A 20,615-nucleotide genomic window follows, 5' to 3' on the forward strand; every position below is an offset into this window, starting at 1 on the left:
AAATACACTAAGAGCCTAGGAGAAATTTGCTCACTCGTGGATATTAATATCATTACTCTTAAAAAGAGAATTGGGATCTCCTCTTACCTTTTTTTCATCTGAAAGACCTCATGTGCAGGTGCACAGCGTAACATTATACCCTGATGGGCATTAGTTCAGTCCTGTCAGAGAGAAAAGAATGTTACCTACAAAGAATTGGGAAGTATGTCTGCAACATTCCTGGTAGTCCTTGAAAATCTCCTTTTCAAGAATAAGGTTGTTCTAGCCTTACCTTGATAACTGGCATGAGTGCAGTTTGAGATCTGGATGTCTTTTAATTATTTTCCTTTTTGGTAGTAAAGCTCATAGATGTTTTCATATTCTAATTATAAAGCAATATCAACAAGTAGTGATGCAGGCAGGTAGGAAGTGATTAACTGGGAGACAGGAAAGCACACAAGATGGTTACTCAGTTTAAATTCTCTTATTATTATCTAGACAGTGATTGATTGCTAAGTGTATTTCTTGGATTTTTTAATATGATGTATTTCCTAAAAGCAATGAGTTTATAGGCTAAGATTTGGCCTTTTAGAAGAGCATCTACTTTTTTTTTCCTTTTAAAAATTTAATTAATTTATTATTATTACCATTTTTAAATTTGCTACAGGCCACCAGAACTTGTGGGCTCACCAGAGAGAAAGTGAGAACGCAGGCTGCTAGGTCTGGGACCTGAACTGCAGTTGGCTATGTGGGAGTCCAGTGCCTCTAACCACCATGCCACCTGCTGGCCCCAGAGCATCTACGTTTTTAACTTCTTTTCTGGTTCATGCTTTGGAATCTTTTAAAATTAATTCTGACTGGCATTATTGTCAAAACAAATTAGAGCAAATTAAAATTTTATCATATCATCAGTCATTGTCCTAGTGTATTTATGTCTGTGATATGTTTTCAAATATGTGATACTGAAATGTCAGTGTTTATATGATAATTTTTGTATGTATAAAATCATCCTTATTAAGAAGTCTCTTAGGATATGAATCTAAGTGAGAACTTACTTTACTGTCTTTTGTCTTTTGAACATGATGAAACAGTCAGCTATAGAGCAATTTCATTAGTATATGTGAGTAATGATGGTTTAGTTAACTCTAAGGGCCGGGTAAGGGCTCATATGAAAGCTTCTAAAGCCCTGTTCTTGGTATTCCTCTGTGGAATGTCCATTCTACTTCTCTTTCTAACGCATGCTTTTCTTTCTTCTTTGTAAACAAAATGTTGACTTCATGACTTGTTTAAAGAGAATTGTAAAAACCCAAATTGACTTCAATTAAAAATTTTTTTATAAAAAAACCCCTTGTTTTAATTGGAAGAAAAAAATGGAATCCAATTCATGCAAAATCATGTGGTCTTCTCTGTTTACATCTAATGACTAACCTATCTCTAACCATTAATGGGGTGATTCTAATTTCTGTCTCCTTTTCCTTTTTCCTCCTGCATCCCATGTTGTCTGTGATGGTTTGTGTGGTTGGACTCTCCCCTGGTCAGTATTTTTATTTCCAGGAGGTGTTTCCTGTCTTGGCTGCAAAGCACTGTATCATGCAGGCCAATGCTGAGTACCACCAGTCTATCCTGGCAAAACAGCAGAAGAAATTTGGAGAAGAAATTGCAAGGTTACAGGTGAGTCCTTTGGTAATAAATATTTGAGTAACTTGGATTGCCTTTTTTTTTTTTTTTCGCTTCATAAGATTTCCAGATTTATTCATAAAAGCCTTTGTCCTTCATTGCTCCTATCAACTGAGACAAGTAATTGCTTTTTATCTTCTTTTTTTCTTCTTCTTCTTCCTAATTTGTCACAGGACACCTGCACTCACCAGAGATGGACAGAGAGAATGAGAAAGCACTCCCTGGGAGGATGGTTATGCCGCAGTACCTTCTTTTTCTCTTTGGATTTTAGGTACACACACACACACACACACACACACACACACACACAGACCTGGCATGTTTTTCAAACCACCGGTTCCAGGACTTGAGGTGCACAGTCGGCCTTGTGGGAGATCCAGCCATCTTAACCTCCTTGCTATGGGCGGGCTAGCCTATGTTTGCTTTTGTCCTTTAGGCTTTACCTACTTTATATGTTTTTGTTTTGAAGTCTCATAATGTATCTAAAAAATTCATGTAAAATTCACATTTTTCTCTTATTTATCCATGTATTTTTAATGTAAAATATATTCCAAATTCATTACCATGTCCCAAGAAGATGTGCAGTAATTATTTTGTGGCCTAGCCTTTGGTTTAAATGGGGGCCTGTAACTCTGCAGCTTAAGATGGGGTGTGTGTATTTAATTTGACGTATGACAAATTAAAAAAGAAAGATATATGTATGTAAAAGAGCCACATATATGTATCTACCTCCCTCTCAATGTATATCTCTCGCTCACTCTATATATATCAGTAAATGAATCCAAACTGCTCTCAGTGGGTTATCAGAAACTTTCTGTGACATTTTGAGGCAACTTTGCAGGAAGGACAAGAGCTGTTTATGTGACTTGTTTGTGTTTTGAGTATTGGCGAGTAGAGGATAAGAAGGGGTCTATCAGGGAAATTCTTGTTAGAAGATACTATGGTAGTATTGTATAGGAAGTTCTGTTTAATTAGACTTTTCATAAGGAAACAAATCCACACTGACAAAGTCAGATGAAGACATATTTTTAAAAATAAACCAGTATTTTCAAATGGTCTCTTTTATTCAGGGATTCACTTTGATTACAGTAGCTTAGATGCTTTATGAAAATGTTTCTGAATAACAAATGTCTGGGGAAAGGATTTTTTTTTTTAAGGCTAGCTTATTTAAATTATTAGAAGTTTAGTTTCTTTATTTTCTGAGAATTCTGATACTATTAAGTTCAAGCACTTATTTCTTCTCTGTCTCATAGCGTAAACCAGTCAGAGATCCTTTTGAAATTGTAATCTTATTTTAATTTTAATACCTTTTGTTTCTTTCAGTTTTTTGCCATACCGGGTGTGTGGGCAAGAGGAAAGGTTGTAAATCTCCTAGGAGGGATGGCTATGCCACAGTCCCTTCTCTCTTCTTTGCACTGCAGTTTTTTTGTTGTCTGTTCTCCCTTTTGCTCCTTGTATAAATGTTACAACTTTTCTTGACTGAATTGGCATTTTTCTTCACTTTCTAGAGTCTCAGTTTTTGTTTCATGTATCTCTTACCATCTGGGTCATCTGGTCCTGTATTCATAGTTTGCGTTCTTCTGTGATCACATCCTCAAGTTTTTTAGTTTATTGGCTTCTTAGTATACTGTTCTGACCTACTTTGTGACAAGCTTTTAATTTTCTTTAAAGTTTTTTTTTTTTTTTTTTTTTTTTTTTAAGATTTCCTATAGGGCATGTTGGCATGTGGAGAGGGACAGAGAAAGTGAGAAAGCATCTTCTGAGGGCATGACCACATCACATCACTCCTCTTTCATTCTTCTCTCAGGATTTTGGGCATGCATGCACCTGTGCCTGGCATGTTTTTCAAGCTACTGGGTCCAGCACTCAACCACATGGTCAGCCATGTGGGACCCGGCCATCTTAACCTCCATACCACCTGGCTGGCCCCAGTGTTTTTCATTTTCTATTGCAAAGTGACCGTGCTCATTTTCATCCTTTTCCTTAGGGTTTCTTTGCATTGAGGCAGGTGAAATGCCTTTTTAGTTACTTGTGTTTGAATGAGATGGATTTTGCTGGAGGTTCCTGTGTGGGGGCATCAGGGTTTCTTCCACAGCCTCACTTCTTCGGCTCTTATAGGATTCCACCTTCCTATTTGTGCTTTTCCTGCATTCCTGTATTTGCTTTGCAAGTTGATGCCTCTACTTCCGGAGTTTGTATCACTGGGATTTTCTGAGTGTTCACACTTTTTTTTTGCCCACTTTCTCAATTCTTCCTTTTCCTGCCTCCCCTTGCAACTGTGCCCTTTAAATGAATCCATCTCTTGCTCTTAGTATTGCCTTCTTGGATTGAGGCCTTTCAGCACCCATTTTTCCTGGGACTCTCCAGGTACTTGGCATGGGCAAGTCGGCTTTGCCTTTATCATCAACGGTAGGTGTTTTCTCATCCTGTTTCATAGTTCTCAGATTTGCTTAGGGCAGTTCCCACTTGGGGTGGTACCTTTATCACCTCTTTTCTCCTCAGTATTTAGCATACCTCATGGCTCTAGTACCAGTTTTGCATTTGGAGGTGTGTTTGAGTACATTTACAATCAAATTTGTTTTTCAAATCTAAAACTACATTTTTCCATTTCCTAGTTTATACCAAAGATGTACCTTTTGCTCATCCTTGTTTCTTATTATAGTTTTTCTTTCTTTTTTAAAAAATGTATTTAATTTTATTTGTTACTATTATTAATTTTTTTATTTTGACCAGAAAGAGGAGAGAGAAGGGGAAAGTGAGAAAGCAAACCGCCTGGTCCAGGACCTGAACCATGGTCAGCCATGTGGGAGTTCAGCACTTTAACCACTATGCCACCTGCTGACCCCTCTCTCTATAGTTTTGCTGATCTTTCCTATACTTTAAAAAAATTACTCTTGGGGGCGAGTACCATAGCCTAGTGGTTATATAAGTTAGATTCCGCTTGGCTGATAGTGGTTTGAATCCCAGTCCCAGAGGCTTGAAAATGTGCTGTGCATCTGCGTGTGCATGCCCAAAGTCTAGACAGGATGGAGAAGGGAGGAGGGGTTGTGTCGTGACCCTGCCCCATTGGAAAGCGCTTTTTCATCCTCTCTTCTTTGTCTGTCTGTCTGGTGAATGCATGTACCCTCTGGCAATTAAAATTCTTCCTGGATATTTTGTGTTTCCACTGCCAATAACAATGGATTTATTTCCTATGTTATCTCTTAAAATTGGTGGTGACTTGTCCGTATTTGCTCTGTTGATTTTATGTCCAAGCTATCTCTCTAATTATCAAGAATAGTTGATTCTCTTAGGTTTCTTTGGTATACCATCTATCAAAAATCTTTTTTTCTTAACTAAATTTTATACCTCTAATTTAATTTCTTTGTCTAATTATTTTGATGTCTATGGTTGGTGTGGCACTGATGAATTTTGTTTTATTTCTGCTCTAAGTTATATTTTTTCTGTTGTATTTCTACTTAAGCATGATATTAGCTTTTCGGATTAAATTTTTTTTTTATCATGTTAGGAACTCTATATTTTACTAAACTTTTTAAAAAATGTCACAGATGCTGAATTTTACTAAATGCTTTTTCAACATCTGTGGAGATACTTAATTTTTTTTTTTAACTTTAATTTATTATTTTGGAGGGGACTAGCAGGGAGTAATGCTTACGTCGCTGAACTCCTGTGCATGCCCCAAATCCTGAGAATGGAGGAGACGAGATTACGGCATGGTCATCACCCCTTGGGGGTGATTTCTCACTTTCTCTTTTACTGTATCTGTCTTTCTCAGAGCACATGCATCCTAAGGCAAAAGAAAACCTCTTAAATGAAAAAAAAGAACAAACAAATTTTTTTTTTTTTTGACAGAGGATGTGCTCACCAGAGAGGGAGAGAAAGCCAGAAAGCACCCACCCCTATTTGGGAATGATAATTCTGTAACCCCTTCTCCCCATTTTTCTTCCTTTTGGGATTTTGGGCATTCATACACATATGCCCTGTATGTTTCTTAAGTCTAGGGTCTGGGACTCTAATCATAGAGTTGGCCATGTGGCATTCAGCTGCCTTAACCACCATGCCACGGACTGGCTCCAAATCTTCTACTTTTGATGATGGGTGGATTTATCAATTCTCATAATTAAATGCAAAATTTAAGAAAGTTTGTATCTTTTTTACAAATTGCCAAGTGTTAAATAAAATACTATGTCCTGGATATATCCCATATAATGTTTTTGTCCTTACAGTCTATTTTATCTGCTATTACTATACCTAATACCACCTAAGTACTGTAATTTGAGCCTTAGGTGTATGTGAAGCATTTATTTATCTTATTATAAGGCCAAGCTTTACAACAAAAAGTTTTTTTCTAGTTGCCAAAATGGCATGCTACTTCACTGACTTCCTGTGTTGCTGGGTAGCTTTTTCGGGTCTATCTTTTAACTAAGGGTGTACTCTTTTGAGGCTTTTACTTTCTTGAGGGAATCAAGTAGGTACATTTCAGCTTTCTGTCTTGTGTGGTTTCCAGGTCCTTGTCTCAGGTCTCTGTGCAGGTCTTTTAATATGTATTAATTGCTAGTTCTTTGGGTTATAGAAGTAACCCAGCAAATAACCAGCCTTCCTAAGTTTCTGTTTATACTGAATAGCCAATGGATTTCTTTCACTGTCTTGCTAAATTAACTCATGTCTTTAACAGATATCTGCTATGTATTATCTTTCATTTTGGGATATTTTATGATGGGAGAATTTCCAGGTTATCCTGTCAACTACTACCTTACTGGAAATGCAAGTCTTCAAATTAGTTTTGTTTGTTTGTTTCTTTGTTTTTTTAAAACATCAGTTCTTAGATGCTTGATGGAGAAAGAAAAAGAAAAGTTTTTTTTTTGTTGTTTAAATATTTTTCCTTTTAGCATGCAGCAGAACTTATTAAAACAGTGGCATCTCGCTATGATGAGTATGTCAATGTGAAGGATTTTTCTGACAAAATCAACCGGGCCCTTACCGCAGCAAAGAAGGATAATGACTTCATTTATCATGACCGAGTTCCAGACCTTAAAGATCTAGATCCTATTGGCAAAGCCACACTTGTGAAGTCTACCCCAGTCAATGTACCCATCAGCCAGAAATTTACAGGTATGTCAGTTACTTAGATCTGCTTTAATTGTACTCAGCTTTTTTCTAGTTTAATGTGCATTTTTTAAGCTAAAATCACACGATAGTTATTGTATTCTTTGAATATAATTTGCATCCATGTTTTTCAAAGTGATCGTGAGCATAAAAATTAAGTGATGTGTCTTCAGTGAAGTTGTAAGGTGGAATGTAAATGATGGTAAAGCTTGTCATGCTTGTTACTATCTGTAACCGGTACAATTTGTTCAGAATATTTGAAACTGTTGGAATAATGATTTAGACTTTAAACACATTTCATTTTGTTGATATTCATTTTATTATTAAAGATGCTGCCATTAAAAATAAACATACATAAACACTCCTTTAAGCATGTAAACTGCTAGAGTCATGTTTGTATCAGATAAATAAATGTTTTGATATCCTTGGATGTCACAGGTATGTGCACTATATGGTCACCTCTAACTGAGATCCATGGATTATTTTAAGTTACTGGGAAAGAGCGATTATTCTACTTATGCTTATTTAGCAAGCACACAGGGCTTACCATGTGCCAGGGGCTCTACTAAGCACTTTATAAATATTAACTCATTTAGTTCTCACAACACTCACCATGAAGTGGGTCCTGTTCTTACCCTGTTTGACTAATGAGGACACTGAGGTACAGAGTGGTTAAGTAATTTGCAAAAGTTTCTTACAAGCTTAGAAGCAATAGAGCCAGAAGTTGAACTCTTGCACTGTGAATTTAATCCACAGGTGAGGGTCCATTTCAGCAACAAATGAAATGTCACTGCAGATTCTTCAAATTCAGTGACACGCACATCAGAAAGTTAAAATGAAGTTGAAAGAAAAGGCTTTAATGATTGCCATTTCCCAAGGATATGGTGATTAAAAATTCTCATCATTGTGCTTTACTTTTTATCTTTACATATTTGTAGGCTGTGTGAATATTAGGAAGAAAATAAGAAATGACCTGTACAGTTTGAGTTTTTGCCTGAAGATTTTGTTGCAACTCCCGTTCTTATTTCAGACCTGTTTGAGAAGATGGTTCCTGTGTCAGTGCAGCAGTCTCTCGCTGCCTATAATCAAAGGAAAGCTGATTTGGTTAACAGATCGATTGCCCAAATGAGAGAAGCCACAACTTTGGCAAACGGGTAGGTAGATCTTAACTTTGATCAATGTACCTCTTGAGGTCCCAAAGTATTTTGTTTGGTGGTTCTTTTACTGAACAGTTTATGGACTTTTTAGTGAGCTTGGAGCTAAAAGACTAGGATATATGAAATAGTAAATGTAGACACACACACACACACGCACACACACACACACACACACACACTGACATATCTTTAGGGTATGTATTAATTAAGCCCTTGTGAATATATTATAGTTCGGAAGAAATTTACAGTGATATTTCTTGAGGGAAATGAGAAGTAGAAAAGAACTCTTTAAATTATGTGGGGTCTTCAAAAAGTTCATAGAAAATGCCTATTCTGAAAAATCTGAGTGTAAATTTCAAACTTTTTTTTTGCATCAAAATTAATTCTATGTTTCCACAAACTTTCTGTACTACCTGCATATATGGTGGGTCCAGTATTTTGAACCAGATTTTGTTTCTGGTGGATTGAAGACTAAGGAAATAATTCATTGGTTTAAGGATTGTTTTTAGGTATGATTTGGGCCAATAAAATACACCCATAATAAGTACACAGTTCATTTAGTTTGCTAAATGAATGTGCTGGTATAACCACCAATATTATCATGATCAAGATAGAGGACATTTCTGTTACCCTGAAAAAATTCTCTCATTCTTCTTTCTCTTCAGTCCCTCCACCCTTTACCCCTGGCCCCTATTGATCTGCTCCTTATAACTGTAGGTTAGTTTAGTTTTTTATACGTTTAACATAAATTTGTTATAGCATGCATAATATGTCCATTTTAGTATATGGTATATTACAGAATCTATTTAGTACTACAGCATGTGATAGTTAACTATATGTATAGTATATACTCGAAATGTATTTGGCTTCTTTCTCTTAATGTTTTTGAGATTTATCTGCATTGTCACGTGTATCCATCAGTTTGATCCTGTTTATTGCTGAGCAGTATTCTATTTTATGGTTACATAGTAGTTAATTCTTTCACCTGCTGATGGGCGTTTCAGTTGACATAAACATTTCCATGCAGATCTTTGTGTGACTATGTTTTAGTCCTCTTGGGTAAATACCTATGAGTGGAATTGGTTAATTATATCATTAGTGTATCTTAACTTTATGTGAGATTGCCAGATTGTTTTCTATTTTATATTTCCATTTGTAGTTTGTGAAAAATGTGATTGCTCTGCATCCTTATCAACACTTAGTACTGTCAGCCTTTTTTAATTTTAGCCATTCAAGTGTGTAGGTAATAGTATTTTGTGGTTTAATTTTTATTCCCCTAATTGCCAACGATGTTGAGCAACTTTTTATGTGCCCACTAATCATTCATATATATTTTTAAAGTATCTGTTGAATTCTCTTGCTCATTTTTAAAATTATTTTTTAAATTATCTTTAAAGAGTTTAAAATTTTTTTTTTTTTTTTTTTTTTATTTATTTTTAAAAAGTTTAAAATTTTTTTTTTTTTTTTTTTTTTTTTTTTTTTACCTATTTTTGACACTGGTCCTTTGTCAAGTATGTGTAATTGAGACTATTTTGTAGCTAGACTTTTCATGTTTTTTTAAATTGTTGGAGGACATGCCTACTCAAAAGAGAGGAAAAGAAAAAGGCAGAGAGCACTTCTGGTCATGGTACAATCCCTTCTCCATTTCTTCATTCTTTCAAAATCTTGGGGCTGCACACATATGTGCTTGGTGTGTTTTTCTAAGCGATTGGGTCCAGGATTCAAACCATGGTTGGCTATGTGGAGTCTGGCTCCTTTAACCACTAGGTTATGGGGCCAGCCCTCTTTTTATGTTTCTAATTTTGATAAATGTGTGGATTTTGGACATCATTTTTATCTACAGGAAAGCAACATCGTATATTTAACATATACTGAAGATGTAGTCCAATTTTTTTTTCTTTAAAGAGGTTTTTGCCTTAGGGCACATGTGTTTGCCGGAGAGAGACAGAGAGACAACGAGAGGAATATGAGAAATCACCCCCTCGCCCCCAGGGAGGATGGCCACGCTGCAGTTCTTTCTCCTGGAATCTTGGGCACACATGCCCAGCCTGAGTTTCAAGCCATTGGCAGAATTGCAATCTGCAATGAAACCGCTGCGCCATCTTCTGGCCCCAGTTTTTTGTTTTTTTAACTTTATTTCTCCTGTGCAAAAAGGAGAAAGACAGACAGACACAGAGACAGTTACCCTCAATAGAGTCCTCACTATCCAGCCCCTGGCTTCAGCCAACTGGGATCATGGACCTGGGAGCTTCCTGCATGGCCTCAGCATCACAGAGCTTTGTATTGCCACTGTGCCACCACAGCTGATCAATTATGAGGCAGTCTCAGTTTTCACCAAGCTTTTTAACTTTTTTTTTGTTGTTGTTGTTAATTGGCTGAGGGTGCATTTGACAGAGAGGGAGAGAGAGAAAGCACCCCTCAACAGGGTGTGGTCATGCCACAGTCCCTTCTCTTTGATCTCTCTGTACTGTTGGGGTTTTGGTGACACTGTTGTGTTTTTTAAGCTGCTGGGGCGAGGACTCGAACAGCAGATGATCATGTAAGATCTAGCTTTCTTAACCACTAGACCATGGGGTAGCTCTAACTGAGCAACCAAGGAGTTCATTGTATTATATCATTTTATTTGCCTTTTGCTTTTATATAGTAGATAGGGACGTTCTCCCCTTATCACTAAAATGAAATTACTATGGAATTGTTACTATGCCACAAAACTGAGAACAGATGAAAATTCTAGATCACTAGTGTGTTATTGACATTTTGCCTAGGTGGTATAAAATTATAACTGTTGTATATATTATTTATTTGTTAGTGACAGTATAACAATAAAAAAACTGCTTTCTTAAGATAGAATTATTTATTTATTTTTAAGTTTATCCCATCAGTGAATATGAGAGAGAATCAGAGATGTAGCACCTCTGACAAGGTCCCAGTGCCTTGACCCCTCCTTGGTCAGCCAGCCAGCCAGGATCATGGGCACATTTGTGCCTGTTACACTCAGGAAGGTCTCCAGATGCCAACTGGCAACCTTCCCACATGGGTCTCCCTCAGAGTGTGAGGGTTTACTGCTGCACCACCATCTGGCCCTCAACATAGAATGTTTTGCTTTAACTGCTTAAACTGAAAGAAGTTTGAGTTGTAAGCTAAAGATACCAAGAATATTTTAATGCTGTCAAAGTTTTTCTTTTTGACTTTTCATTCTGAACTGTAAACTTAAATGATTTAATAATTTTGGTGCCTTTGTTTTATTTTTTTTACCAATTTCTGTTTTATTTTATTTTTTTTTCTTTATCTTTGCTTTTTCCATTGATGGGTTTATCCACTTTTTTGGGGTGCTGACTCCTTTGCTCTTAATTTGGGTATAGGAAATGAGTATATTAAAGATGGTTTAGACTTCTACATGTCACAGTATTTCTTTTTTTCAGGGTGTTAGCTTCCCTTAATCTTCCAGCAGCGATTGAAGATGTCTCTGGAGATACTGTACCTCAGTCTATATTGACTAAGTCTACGTCTGTGATCGAACAGGGAGGCATCCAGACTGTTGATCAGTTGATCAGAGAACTACCTGAACTACTCCAAAGAAATAGAGAGATCCTAGATGAGGTATATTTTAAAAGATTTCCTTTTTAAGTAAAAACGCTGTGATCCCTCGGTGTCCAGCAGGGATTACGACTAGAGGTTTCTTCCTGTCGCGTTTTACAGGGTAGTAGTCATCACCTGGTGGATGTACAGTGTCCCAGAGCCTGCCCTATAGCTTCATGAGGAATCTATTTGAGCGGGGACGGGTTCATTCTTGTCTTAATGGTAAATAAATGAACACTAATGAAATGAATACAGAATTAGGATACTGTAAGAAATTACTGTCACACAAACATTCAGCGTCTTCATAATTATTTTTTTCAAAGCAGATTTGCTGGTGAGCATGCAGTCAGACAAAAGATGTTTTATGAGGCTGATCTACATCTGCCTTCCAGTAGAGATAGTAATTTATTAATACAAATTAAATAGTCTTTACAAGATTTTCTGGCTAAATCCAACTGTTTGCCAGTGTTATTGCCAGTGTTATTCTTGACTATGCCTTCACTTCTTCCCCCTAATTTGGTACATATTTATTATTTTTCAATTTGACCAGAGAGAGAGAGAGAGAGAGAGAGCGAGAGCGAGTGAGCGAGCTTGAGCAAGCTGCCAGGTCCAGGACTTGAACTGTAGTTGACCATATGAGAGTCCAGTGCCCTAACCGCTTTGCCACCTGCTGGCTCTCCTGGTGTGTTTTTCAAGTCATTACATCTATGACTTAAACCGTGTAGTCAACTGTGTAGTTGGCCATGTGGGATCCACCTGCACCAACCATCAGGTCAGGGGCTGGCCTGAATTATCCCCCCGCCCCCCGGCCACTGGAGCCAGGATTTGAACTTTGCAATTGGTCACATGGGATCTGGCTCCCTTAATTAACCACTAGGCCATGGGACTGACCCACTAACATTTTTTTCTTTAGCTGTAGGTACATTCAGACTGGTTGTGGGCGTTTGCCAAAGTCTAGGAGTCATGTCTCTTTTAGGTGACTTCTCATGCCAATCCTTGAATTCAGGATGGTTCTATGTCTTTCATTGGGTCGTCTGAAAAGTCATGACACCTTTTTGCATAGAAAAACATAGGCAAATATATCATGATTTTTCCAACAACCCAATAGAGTTCCCTTTCAAAAGGTATTATATATTTCCAAGTTCTTTGGAGCTGGCAAACTTATGACAGTGTAGATCTTGTGGTTGAGAATATTTACCTCTGAGGGTTATTTAAATTAATAATTAAGCTTAAACAGTGAAGTTCTTTTAGACATATAGGGTGTGCTTCATAAATACGTCATAGCTATTATTACTATCATGATAATATTGCAGTTCTTATAGCTTATGATGGTGGTGGTGGTGGTTATTCATCTTCCAATGCAAATCATCTTTTGAAAAAGGTTAGGGTAGAAACTTATTGCATTTTGGGCTTGGGAAAGCTGCTAGTCATGAGAGGTTCTACATTAATTATGTAGTCAACATTCAGTAGCCTTATCTGCATAGACAGTCAGTAATCAGAAAAAACGAAAGCAAACAGAGTTGATGTTACCTAGTTCAAAACAAAAGCTTCACTGAGCTTATTAGAAATGCAGAATCTCAGCCCCATCACAAGCTTCTGAATTAGTCTTCATTTTAATAAGATTCCCAGGTTATGTGCAAGTCCATTAAAATCTGGTAAACACTGCTCTTAAGGTCATGGACTTTACTTGTGAGAGTATCTTCCTTTGCTTTAAAATGTGTTGGTGTGTGTGTCAGACAAGCTTGTGATGTGGTGTTGCAACCAAAAAGACGTTAGAGGTAGTAGATGGGTATGGTGAGAAGAAAGCAGAGGAAGCCGTTCAAGACCAAAGACAAGCGCTGGGAGCAGGAAGTAGGTGCTCGACAGTGAGGGCGAAAACAAACTGGAGTAGAGCCCAGGCATAGCCAGGCAGTGGAAAGCAGTCTGCGGCCCTTTAGTGAATGGAAGTTATAATAACAAATCATCATCTAATTCTTCATGGTTTACGCAAAATGGGTAAGGTCTGAGACTATGGAGTGACCGATCTATTTGGGCTTGATTCCCAGCTCTTAATACCTAGCAGTGACCCTGGGCGAAGTAGTTCTCATGTTCATGTCTCAGTTGACTTAGCCCAGAAGGGAGACAGTAATATTATGCCTGTAAGAGAGTTGTGAGATGTGAAGACCCGTGCCTGCCATTAGGGTTTATATAAACATGAACTACGACTGTATTTCCTTGGTTTGCAAGATGTCATTGAATGGAACATCCATGTTTGGTTTGTAACCAGTGGTGTAGAAATATTCCCATCTTGTTAAATTCTCATCTTTATTAAGAATCATTACTTTTAAAATGCTTTACGTTTTTTATACCAGGTATGATATTTCAATATTGTTTTGCCTCCTTTTTAAGTCATTAAGATTGCTGGATGAAGAAGTAGCAACTGATAATGATTTAAGAGCAAAATTCAAGGAACGCTGGCAAAGGACACCATCCAATGAACTCTATAAACCTTTAAGAGCAGGTAAACGTGTATAATGCCTTCACTCAAATCGATTCCAATTTGGAGCCTCATTTTTGCTTGATTAAATTTGACTCAGTTGGAAACTTGTTCTCACTAAAGCCATGGACTACCTTGAAAATCAGGTGTTTTTCATTAGTTAGTATAAAGGTGAAAAAAGTAACAATCTATGTTCACTGTAAGAAGTTTAAATTCTTAAAATTAAGGTGATCCTCTTATACGTTCATTCCACTTTCAAGACTTGTACACATTTTAAAGACATAAAGGAGATCATGTCATTTGTATAATTTTGTAATTTCTTCTCACTTAGTGAATCCTCAGTGATAAAAAAAGAGCTTTAAGATTTTGTGCTTTTTAAGATAAATGGTATTGCCACAGTGACTAGAGACTTGTTTTATTTATCTCTGTAAAAGGGATGTGTAGTAGTGAGATTTTTCTTTTTCTTTTTTTGAAAGATTTTTGCTATAGGGTTCATATGCTCACTGGGGAGACAGAAAGAGAAAAACAGAAAGTGAGATATCACCCTTGGGGGGGATGGCTGCACCACAATTCCTTCCCCTCATTCTCCTCTTGGGAGTGTCCAGTGTAAGTTTAAGCTGCCCTGTATGGGATGTGCTTGGGGGGGCATGGCTGCACCACAACTCCTTCCCCTCATTCTCCTCTTGGGAGTGCCCGGTGTAAGTTTAAGCTGCCCTGTATGGGATGTGAATCACAGTTGACTATGTAGGAATCCAGCCACGTAACCATTACACCATCTATTGGTCCCCAGTATTGAGATTTTTTTTTCTTTTTTTGTTTCAAAGAGAGATTTTTGCTATAGAGTGCATGTGCTCGCCAGAGAGACAGAGACAGAAAGCAAGAAATCATCCCCCGGGGGGATGGCCACACTGTAATCCCTCCTCCATTCTCCTCTTGGGAGTGCCCGGTGTAAGTTTAAGCTGCCCTGTATGGGATGTGAATCACAGTTGACTATGTAGGAATCCAGCCACGTAACCATTACACCATCTATTGGTCCCCAGTATTGAGATTTTTTTCTCAAAAATATATGTCTTTTATTTATTTGTTTGTTTTTGTTTTAGATCATGTGTGCTTCCTAGCAGAGTTGGGGGTGGGGGGAGTGAGAAATCATTCCCCAGTGGGATGGCCATGTTATAGTCACTTTTCCTCCAGTTTCTTCTCGGGATCTCAGGCACACATGCACATGTGCCTTGTATGATTTTTGAGTTGCCTGGTCTGACATTCAAATCGCTCAGTCAGCCGTGAGGGATCCAGTACCTTAACCTCCATTCCACTTGCTGGTACTGTGCTGTTCTTTTATTTGTATCCTTTGAGGGGAGAATACTTTCAAATATGCTGCACCAATTTTTGGAGTGAATGATTTCTTTTTATATTCATGAATTAAAAAAAAATAGACTAATGTCAGTTAGTGTTTTCTTATTTTTTTTTTGGAGAGGTTTTTCGCTATAGGGTGCGTGTGCCAGACAGACAGAGAGAGAAAGAGAGACAGAAAGCGAGAAATCACCCCCCCAGGGGGGATGGTCACGCCACAATCCCTTCTCCTCCATTCTCCTCTCGGGGTCTTGGGCACGCACGCACATGCGCCCAGCGTGAGTTTTAAGCCACCGGGTCCGGGACGCAAACCACGGTCGACTACGTGGGAGTCCAGCGACATAGTCATTACGCTAACTGCTGGTTCCCCTTATTTGTTTTTTTTAGAAATTTTGCTAAAGGGCATGCACACTCGCTGGAAAGAGACAGAGAAGGAAAGTGAGAACACTCCTCATGGGACATGATCATGCCAGAGTCTCTTCTGCATTTTCCCCTCCTGTTGGGATTTAGGCATGCACACACATGCTCTTGTTGTGTTTCTCAAGCCACCAGATCCAGGACTGGAATTGTGCAGTCAGCTACATAGGGTTCAGACACCTTAACCACTAGGCTACAGGCTAGCCCCAACGAGTGTTTTAAGAATCATCCATCCAATTCTATTTACTATTATTGTTATTTGCTATTGTTATTTTAATTTGACCAGAGAGAGACAAAGAGAGAGAGGAAGAGGGAAAGTGAGAAAGTAAGCCGCTGAACTGCGGTCAGCCACGTGGGAGTCCCAATTCCCCAACCACCACACCACCTGCTGATCTCCGCCAGTGAACTTTTATTTGGCAGAGGGTAACTACCAAATATATTTTACAGTATAGTTGCGCTTTTGATCTTATAAATGATTTTGTAATTTTTCAAAAAATCCTGCAGAGAGAGATAGGGGCTGAGTTTTTATTTAGTGAATTGGGCCTGGAAGAGGAAAATAAGTGAAGTTGGGATCCACAACTGAAAATATAACCAGCTCATAAACATTGCTCTTTTTATTACTGCCGTGTTCTGGAAACTTTTTCTCCTCCAGAGGGATCCAACTTCAGAGCAGTGTTAGACAAAGCTGTGCAGGCAGATGGACAAGTGAAGGAGCGGTACCAGGCTCATCGCGACACCATCGCACTCCTCTGCAAGCCGGAGCCCGAGCTAAATGCTGCCATCCCATCTGCGAATCCAGCGAAGACCATGCAGGGCAGCGAGGTGAGAAGCTACAGCTTGATGGTTTGACACTCATGGTCATCTGCTTATGAAAACTATGCTTGAGCCACTATACATCAGAACTGCCCATTTCTTATTGGCAGCTTCTTAAAAATGCAAAAGTAAATTGGGGTCGTTCTATTTAAAGTGGTATGTATATAGCATAACAGGTAATTATATAATAATTATATTATAGTTATAAATATTAATGATTATAATTATATAATATAATGGTACTAATTTCCAATAATTTTCATATATTAAATGCCTTTTATGAGCTGGATATGAAATTTTAGGTATTTCCTATGTTCACAGTACTTAATTGAGAATTTTTCTTTTCTTTTTTTGGAGAGGTTTTTGCTATAGGGTGCGTGCACTCGCCAGAAAGATAGAGACAGAGAGACAGAAAGCGAGAAATCATCCCCCAGGAGGTATGGCCACACTGCAATCCCTTCTTCTCCGTTCTCCTCTCAGGATCTTGGGCACGCACACATACGCGCCCGGCGTGAATTTAAGCCACTGGGTCTGGGACTCAAACTGCGGCCGACTACATGGGAGTCCAGCTATATAGCCATTATGCTAACTGCTGGTTCCTTAATTGAGAATTTTTTAAAAGAGAGAGGCTTAGAAGTATAGGAACTTTCTTGAAATGAATATCCTGAGTTTGGCCAGATACCTTTCTGACCACGAATTCTTTGCTGCTTTTATCAGACTATATGCCTTTTATAATATTCCACTGGGCCTATCTTTAAAGGGAAAATTGATAAGGTGTACATGTTAATAAATGGATAATACCAACACATCGGTATTTCTGGTAATGACAGGAAGGAGAAAAGAGTAAGACATCTGATTTGGAGAGCCCTGAAAAAGGAGAAAGTACAAATACAGTATTTTAAAATTTATGTATTTCTCCTACGAGTGAGAGAAAAGAGACAAAGAGAGAGCTAAACGGCATTCCCAGCAGGATCCTTATGCCATGATCCATCCCCAGCTTCAGCCAGCCCTGGGTTATGGGCACATTATGTCTAGGGTACTCAGGAAAGTCTCTGTAACCCAGAACCTTCTCACATTGGTCAGCCTTGCAGGGTATTATATCTTACCACCTTACTACTGCCCCCACCACTACCCTCAGATTTCATGAAGTCCAGTTTGTCTTTTATTCCCTTTCGTGCTTTTGATATTGTAGCTAGGAAACCATTTCCTCATCGGAGCTCACAAATATGTTCCTATGTTTCCTTCTATGAGTTTTGTACTTTGAAATGTTACATTTAGATCTTTGGACAATTTTGAATTTTTTTTTTTAAACATGAGTGAGATTTTTAGAAAAGTTTGTTTATTCCATTAGAGAAAGAGCCAAAAATAGAGAGGTAGGTATTCTGACAGGGCCCCCATGCTGCCATCCATCCCAGATTTCAGCTGGCCTGGATCTCGGGCATGCGCTTTTGTACCTGGTGTGCTCAGGGATTTCTGGGGTTGCAAAGCCAGGAGCTTTTCTATGTGGGTCCAATTGTGTTACCGTTGTACCACCAACTCACTCCTGCAGGTATAATTTAATGGTTGACAATTGTGAGGCAGAGTAATGTAGCAGGATAAGGCGGAGCCCTGGAAGTACACCAGAAAATAATCTAAATGGTGAGAAACACTGCTGAAAACTTTTTGAGAAGGTGAATTTCCGGGGATGGTAGGGTTTTCTTTTTCTTTTTTTTTAAGAATTATTTCATTTCGCCTATTACCATTATTATTATTTTTGATTGGACTGAAGAGAATGTGGGAGGGAGAGGGAGAGAGTGAGAAAGCAAGCCGCCAGGTTTGGTACTCGACCTGTGGTTGGCCACATGGGAGTCCAGGATGTTAGCCACCTGCTGGGCCTGGGATAGAAGGTTTTGAAAGTTATCAGCGTTGTTCCTTATTTAATGTCTTTCCGCAGAAGGATTTCATGTTTATTAAGCAAGATTTATTGGAGATGTGCTATGAGTAAGGCATTATGCCAAGTAATTTTAAAAATTAACCAGTGACTCCTATGTAGCCTTTACCCTGCATTTATGGTCCAGTGTGGAAGATTAGTCGTGTAGAGGATAGCAGTAGTACAGGGGAGTGGTTTAAGTGTGTCACAGGGAAAGTGTATAGAGCACGCCATGAGGAGTTACTTAAATTTCAGCAATTTGTACTCCTTTCTTAGGATTCTTAAGATCTTGGTACATTATGAGAAGAGTGGTTAGGCAGACAAAGTGAACATATGTGGGATCAGAGAAGGAAGCGAGTTAGTGGGTGTGTCCAGAGAAGCGGCCAGAGGTTCAGTGGAAACCAGCCACAGACACTGGAATGCTTCCAAAAGGAAGAGACAGTTACCCAGTTGGTTGGACACAAAACCCGAATCTAAAGGGGGAGCCTGGTGGGACACGGAATGTCATTTAGATGCTTGGAGGACATGGGAGGGGGGAGTTGGTCAGAAGATTAGTTTGTGAGGAACAAAGGACCCCAGAAGAGACTGCAGACTCAGGGAGCAGCAACAAATTCTGGAACCTTTTTTACTTTATAGAAAGTCATGTTTAATATCCCCTCATTCATTATGGTGTCTTGTGCATGACTCAGAATATATATAATGGCTGTCTTCAATGCTTTCATTAGAAAAGCAAAAATGGTTTGTGTTAAGCTAAATCAGAATTAGTATGTAAGGAATTTGTTGATATTTTATTCAGTTGTAATAAAGATGCTTTTGTTAATCTTTAGTCAATCCTTAGATATCACATAGGTGAAAAGTCAATATGAAGTAATTTGACTGAAGCTAGATTTTTTTTGACAGAGGAAATCAGAAAAATTCAGGGTTCCTATGCTCACTCATCCTAAGCCTTTACAAAGTAAAACAAGCTTCACCAGCTTATCCGAGCTAGTTCAGGCAGTCGTCACAGTAGTAGCTGACATACTTAGCCAGTTTTTATGATAACAACTCAGTCATTTGAATTGCTGATTGTTAAAAAGAATTATTTATTTAATTTTATTTATTGTGTGTGGTTTTTTTTTTTTTTTTTACTTTGCTGTAGGGCATGTTTACTCACAAGAGAGAGGCAGAGAAGAGCAAGAGAGGGAAAGTGTTAAAGTAAGCCACCAGGTCCAGGGCTTGAACTGTAGTTGACCATGTGTGGAGCCTAGCTTCTTAACCACCACACCACCTGCTGGCCCGAATTAAAGTAATGCAACATACTTCTCTTACTTAAAGGTCCAGCCTTGATGCCAAGTCTATTTTTTGCTTTTACCTTACTGTAAAGAAGCCTATCATGTAGTTGTTTATCTTCAGTTGATTGGGGCATGTGGTTTTAAATATTGAGATACTCTGAAAAATTTTGCCCACTGTTGGTAATTTGTTTTTGAAAATCCTTATTTTTTTTTTTTAAGAGAGATTTTTGCTAGAGGGTGCGTGAGCTTGTTAGAAAGACAAGAGAGACAGGAAGAGAGAAATCACCCACCAGGGATCCAGCTACACTGCAGTCCCTTCTCCTCCACAAGTGCCTGGCATGAGTTTTAAGCTGCCAGGTTCAGTACTGAAACCATGGTGACTATGGGGAGTCCAGCGATAAAACCATTAAGCCAGCTGCTGGTCCCGGAAGATCCTTATTTTAAATGCTTAGGACCTCTGCTAGTGATTGTAGAGCTTCTGATTTACTGGGCTCTCAACTCTAGTGTAAGTTGAGCCAGCCAAGCTGTGGGCTGAGTCTGGCAGAGGAGGAGGCATTTCTTCTTCTTCCTTCTTCCATCTTTCTTCTTCCTTCTTCCATTTTCCTTCTATTATACACAAGGATGATGTATACGTATACTCATAGTGTTGCCTCTGCCTAGGCTCCTCAGAAATGGCACGTAATGAGACTAGCAGTTAGCATAATGGCTATGTAGCTGAACTCCCATGTAGCCGACCGCGGTTCGAATCCCAGACCCTGTGGCTTAAACTCACGCCGGGCGCATGTGCGTGCGTACCCAAGATTCTGAGGAGAACGGAGGAGAGGGGATTGTAGCATGGCCATCCCCCCTGGGGGGGTGATTTCTCGCTTTCTGTCTCTCTG

At 38.6% G+C, this 20,615-nt stretch overlaps 1 protein-coding gene across 2 annotated transcripts in view; it reads left to right on the forward strand.

The window, feature by feature from the left end:
- PDCD6IP (programmed cell death 6 interacting protein) overlaps positions 1–20,615 on the forward strand; it is a 72,999-nt gene that overhangs the window by 40,651 nt on the left and 11,733 nt on the right. For both annotated transcript variants that reach the window (XM_014585636.2, XM_006171967.3), the window contains 6 exons: positions 1,534–1,650; positions 6,546–6,768; positions 7,793–7,916; positions 11,342–11,519; positions 13,887–13,998; positions 16,394–16,563. In XM_014585636.2, coding sequence (XP_014441122.1) covers positions 1,534–1,650; positions 6,546–6,768; positions 7,793–7,916; positions 11,342–11,519; positions 13,887–13,998; positions 16,394–16,563 — 924 coding nt within the window. The remainder of the gene's footprint in view (positions 1–1,533; positions 1,651–6,545; positions 6,769–7,792; positions 7,917–11,341; positions 11,520–13,886; positions 13,999–16,393; positions 16,564–20,615) is intronic.

The sequence above is a fragment of the Tupaia chinensis genome, unplaced genomic scaffold, assembly GCF_000334495.1.
Source record: "Tupaia chinensis unplaced genomic scaffold, TupChi_1.0 Scaffold150166_1, whole genome shotgun sequence".
Taxonomy (NCBI): Eukaryota; Metazoa; Chordata; class Mammalia; order Scandentia; family Tupaiidae; genus Tupaia; species Tupaia belangeri.